At 37.2% G+C, this 5,469-nt stretch overlaps 1 protein-coding gene across 1 annotated transcript; it reads right to left on the reverse strand.

The window, feature by feature from the left end:
• Positions 1–381: 381 nt before the first annotated feature.
• On the reverse strand, positions 382–5,064 carry LOC21389414 (beta-glucosidase-like SFR2, chloroplastic). The gene is made up of 10 exons (XM_010104600.2): positions 4,802–5,064; positions 3,804–4,170; positions 3,492–3,630; positions 3,007–3,173; positions 2,566–2,787; positions 2,143–2,311; positions 1,806–2,039; positions 1,554–1,703; positions 1,327–1,456; positions 382–1,014 (listed from the first exon to the last, which is right to left on the reverse strand). Exons 1-10 carry the CDS (start codon positions 4,971–4,973, stop codon positions 815–817), a joined length of 1,950 nt encoding a protein of 649 aa, XP_010102902.1. The 5' UTR covers positions 4,974–5,064; the 3' UTR covers positions 382–814.
• Between the last annotated feature and the right edge of the window lie 405 nt (positions 5,065–5,469).

The following is a 5,469-nucleotide window of genomic DNA, read 5'->3' on the forward strand; positions in this document are numbered from 1 at the left end:
GTTAAAAGATAACTATGAAACTTTATTTCAAATTACAAACTAGTATTATCCCTCGGCTCTTCTAATCTTTTGTTTTTTCTCTTTCAAATTTTAGTTTTGATATTTAGATTCATTGTTGATAACTTCAGATTTATATAAATCAAAAAATCTTTAGAGAAAGAGATTGGAGAGCAAATCTAATATTTTATGTTTTTCTAGTTTGAAATCTTATCTCTATGCCTTCTTCCCGTAGAATTCTAATTTTTGCCTCTTTAGTTTTATAATTTGTAGAAAGTTCCCTTTTCAATACGATTACTAATTATTATGTTTGTTTTCTCTTTCTTTTTTTCTAATATACATAAACTTAAAGGATAGTTTCTTTTTTCTTTTTAGTATGTTTCCTGATATTATTATTATTATTTTTTTTTTTTTTGTTTCTTTTAAGTACGTTTCCTTTTCTACCGACTTTGAGGCTATATATATAGGTCTCTTCGCTATATATATAGTCTCTTCTTCGTCCAATTCTCTCCAACGATTTGCTGAGTGACACTTGCAAATTTGATAGAGATCATGGCTGATTGGAAAACTCTCTCAAGGAAATTGCACTCGAAGTTCAAGACGACGCCATTCCTGTTTTGGAAACTGTTCGTCCATCTAAATTGAAAACTGTTTTAAATACCAAAGAGAGAACTAACATTACACTTGAAGAGAAAATAAAAATAAAAAAAAGTATACTTTTCTTTTTAAATGCAAGATTTTCCCTCCAGGCTTTGATGTATCGTGTGCTTATAAATGCTGGGCCCTTAGTTTTAGAAAGTGAAAGAGGAAGTGCTAATCAGACACTAAGCTCAAGAGGTTGAAGAACCAATGGAACGTCCTCATCTTTTCTTTGCTTCTGCTTCCATGCGAGGGAGAAAGGTCGAAGAATAAGTCTCGATAAGCGACTTACCGGGTCCTGAAGACCTTCCATCTCGTAGTGTCCAAATCGCCAATCACGGTCGATATAAGGTCGTTGTATAGGTTCATCAAGGCCCCCTGATATAGCAATGAAGAAAATGGTGGGTGATTAGCAATTATTGACATAAAACTGAAGATAATCTGAGTGATAAACAACACTAACACCGACATCAAAACTTGGTACTTGTCACGCATACGTAGATTATAGTTAACATGAATTAGATATTTGAGATTGCATATTTCCATGATAACCATCCCCAATTTCATTTTTTGGAGCAATTTTAACAAATTAATCCGCCTTCCAGATATATTTTTTCTTTTCCCTTTTAATGGATGATCAGATTCAAGAAAGAGAGGTTAAAATAAAAGATCTCGAGCTGCATAGTTTACCTGCGTACATCAGACCTTGTTTGTTAACTGCACGGTAAAAAGGTCGCGTTTTTCTCTCTTTTGCAGCTCTGCGGAGTTTGTTCCATGCGAGTGCCCTGTCTTCACGTGTAACTTTATGCGTCGTCACCACCTGAATTGGAGAAACATGTTAAATGTTTTACCAGGAAGCATGATTACGATTTACGGCATAGAAACTGACTGAACAAGCAAGCAGAAGAAATAACAACCTTAGTAAATAGTTGGTAAGAAGGGCGTGGTTTCCTCGCAAGGCCATTGGCGCGATCAACAGCTACAAGTCCAAACTTGGGACCATATCCATCGGCCCACTCCCAGTTATCGGAAATAGTCCAAAACAGGTAGCCTAGCACTGGGACACCCTATAGAACAATAATGAACATATTCAGATCACCACTTAATCGTATTAAATGAAGGAAATATTAATTTGAAAGGTATTTAAAATTTCAGACTAGAGTCAAGACCATGATCATGGCTGCATAAACAGCTAATAGATGCTCTAACAAATACGGCTGACGAACTAAATCTGTCTCATCAGCTACCCCATTTTCAGTAATGATGAAGGGTACATTCAAATGTTTGTATCTTTCATGGAACTGAAGCAGCATGCGGTACAAGCCATCAGGATACACGCCACGTCCAGATTCGCTATACTCGTCTGTTTCTACTAGCTTCAATCCAGGACCACACACCACTTCCTGATCAATAGGCGAATAAAGTCAGTGTTCAAAAATCATTCTGGATTGTACGCAAAAAACCAGAAGGTCCAACATATACTTAATTTAAGAGGTAAAAGAAAACCTGTCCATAGTAGTTTATGCCTATAAAATCAAGCTTGTCAGAAATGCTATCCACATAAGGAAATAGAGTCAAGGAATTGGCGATCGTAACAGAAGCAGTATCAAAGAGACCATATGGCCGCATGAACGAGACATGGTGAGATACTCCAACTATCGGATTTGGCGAGATGCTGATGAAAGACAAACACAGATATTGAAATGAAAAGTAAGGAACACAGAGGTTTAAGAGAGGGCATAGTTCCATAAATTAATTTATGACGCAATGAAGAAGTCGTCTAACTATTTCCTACTACTAGCAAAAGCAATGACATTTCTTGGTTTCATTGAAGTTGACAACATAACACCAAGTCAAATTTGTCAAGAATACTTAAGAAAGTGTAATACAAAGATTTTTTTTTAAAGAACTTCTACGGGTAAAAAAAACCTCCGTTCATGGATATAGTCATAGGCTTTAGAGTGTGCAATAGCCATCCAATGCATGGCTTGCTGGAAAACACCCGTTGGCAAAGCGGAAGTCGCAGCCTCCAGCATATCAGGATGACCACCGGGCCAAGCACCCGCACTATAAGTAAGCATGCTGAAGACATGAGGTTCATTAAATGTCACCCAGTAGTCTACTAAATCCGATACATTGTCGACAACAAGCCTGAAATGTACAAATAAGAGAGGTTAGAAAACAAATAGAATATGGGTCACTCCGCAAACATGAAATATGTTTCAGTCCAATGTGAAGCCTTGAGAAAAGACAAAAGTTACTTATTTGGTGTCCAATTTGTTTGCTTTAGCCTCAAACGGACGAGAAAGAGGTAATCACTTCATGCTATACAGCTAGGACGTATTAAAAAAAATCTAGAGGAAAAATGACCTGGTAAAATCCATGAAATAATCTACTGTTTTTTCCAGCTTCCACCCACCATATTCCCCAGCCCATGATGGCAATGAGTGATGAAAAAGAGTCAGCATAACCTTCATTCCATATGAATGAACTCTGTTGATTATCCACTTATAACGCTCCAAAGCTGCATAATTAACCTAAGAAAAATAGTCATGAAGCTGAATTCAATCCACTTATAATAACACTCCAATAGAGCGTAGGAAATCCGAAGCAATAAACAGAACATTATATCATGAAGTAATCCACAGAAGCCACTCTTAAAAGAGGAAAAATAATCTAACAAAACTCTGCAACGGCATTGGTTAACTTATCAAATATTAGATCATTATGAGAAAGCAAAAGGACGTGGTCGATCACCCAACATGACAATTTAATCCATAATCATCTTCAATTCACCAAATATCAGAATGATTCATTGGATCATTTGCATGTGAAAACACTAGAATTAGACTTACCGTTTCTTTAAGATTGTTCAATGGCTCCACTGGCATAATTCGCGACCAATCTATTCCCATTCTAAATACGCTGACACCAGTATCCTTTGCCAATTTCAGTTCTGTATCTGGATCAGACCAAAACCTTAGCCTCTCCTCTCTGCAACCAATTTAAGAATCAATTTTACACCTTAAGCCAACAAAAGATGGTGTCATCTCAATTCATGGAATAATAACCAGCAAGATATAAGGACCATTTTAAAAGCATAATACATTTTATTTCTAATATGCTTTAGAATTCCAAGACACAAAGTTTGAAAGACTCAGGTTTACGGGTGTGGGACATTGTGCCATGCTGCTACGTTATGATGACCTTCTTGATTTGGAACAGATCCTTCTTCTTCTCCTCCTCCTTCTAAGTACTTCTCGAACCCTCTAATCATTGCTTCCATAGCTATCTTAAGAGGCTTCTTCTTCTTAACTGTTTTGTTAGCTTTATCACGAGAAGATGAAGCATGTTGAGACCCACCATCACCACTAGCTGGACCCGCCAAGGCATCCACTAGCTTCGGGTGGTCCTCCTGTATCTCAGTTTCCTTGTGAGGATTTTCTTCCGCGAACTCGAGCCAAGCGTCATTTAACCTGTCCTCAACATGTGCTGGCGCTGTCGCCAGCCCGAAGAAAAACTCATTCTCGCCATCTGCAATGAACATACAACAAAAGCACTTGAAAAATAAACTCTTTGATACCAAGTCCCACTACGCTCTCAGAGCACGTTTACTAAATTGTAATGGAAAGAAAAAAAATTAGAAAAGGGAATCATTATTTATTTACTCCTTTTCTAGTATCTAGTTGCTTATATTAGAAAGGGGGATTGTATACTTTCTAGTAATCTACAACTAACATGTCTTTGTGCATATAATTATTGTGAATTAATTCCAATCAAAGGATCATAATAAGAGATAATCAATTCCAACAATCATAATTAATAAGAGATCATTAAACTTTCTTCACAAGTGGGACATGAAAATAATAAGCAAATCCCTTCAGAAAAAGAAAATATGAAGCAAATACAAAACTAATTTCAACTCAAACATGAATTTCAAAAGCGATCATCTTTTGATATTAACTATGAACATTACTCGAAATCAGTGAATGTAGCAGTTAATTACTAACCGCAACACAGCATAAATCAACACCAATTATTTGATCTCGTCAACATTTGGAAGCAATTAAACAGGAAAAAAAAAATCAGCATCGTCATTTTTCTTCGAAAATGAATCACGGACTGAAAATTGAAGGAAGTTCTTCGAAAAGGAAAGAGCATTTACCGTTGAGATTGAAGTCGGCTAGAGTGTCGGAGGACTCATCGATAGGAGAGCGGAAGCGGCGGAGATTTTTCCGGCGATAGCGGGAGAAAGAGAAGGCGTTGGTGGCGACGGTGACAGTGACTAGGATTCCGGCGAGCTTCGTCGCCGACACGAACAGAGCAATTAGCGCCATTTCTGAGTTGAGAAAATTATAACCATAAATGAAAAAAGAAAGGAAAAAGCCATGGAAGGATTGGTTAGACTAGAAAGGAGCTGACGAAAGAAGCCACGTGTCCAAAATCGTTGATTGAGAGCCGTGATGAAACTGGGAATGTCTTATTTGTGGGCCCTATTCAACGGATGAGAAACAAGAATAATGCAAAGAACAACAACCGTTTTTGAATCAGGAATTTAGTAGAGAAACGACAATGGCACAGAAAACGACATTAAAGAAAATACGACAGCAACGTATAAACGACAGACGACATTAACGGGCGCCATACGACACACTCGTGATTCGTTATGTTTTATTGGCAGAGCCTCCAAGATGGACCTGATAATAAGACTAGCACTCTGTTTGGTAAGAAAGAAAGAAAATTGGAGGAGAAGGAAAATAATACATAGAAAATTAGAAAGATAGAAAAGATTTTATTTTCTCTTGACTTGTTTGGTGTGATAGGGAAGAAAGA

The sequence above is a fragment of the Morus notabilis genome, unplaced genomic scaffold, assembly GCF_000414095.1.
Source record: "Morus notabilis unplaced genomic scaffold, ASM41409v2 Scaffold781, whole genome shotgun sequence".
In the NCBI taxonomy this organism is placed as follows: domain Eukaryota; kingdom Viridiplantae; phylum Streptophyta; class Magnoliopsida; order Rosales; family Moraceae; genus Morus; species Morus notabilis.

Coding starts and splice junctions, on each gene's coding strand:
- LOC21389414 (XM_010104600.2), bottom strand. CDS start 4,973: ATGGCGCTAATTGCTCTGTTCGTGTCGGCGACGAAGCTCGCCGGAATC. Junction 2,788..3,006: donor TATTTCATGGATTTTACCAG/GTCATTTTTCCT, acceptor TGTACATTTCAG/GCTTGTTGTCGACAATGTAT. Junction 1,015..1,326: donor ACAAGGTCTGATGTACGCAG/GTAAACTATGCA, acceptor TTGCTATATCAG/GGGGCCTTGATGAACCTATA.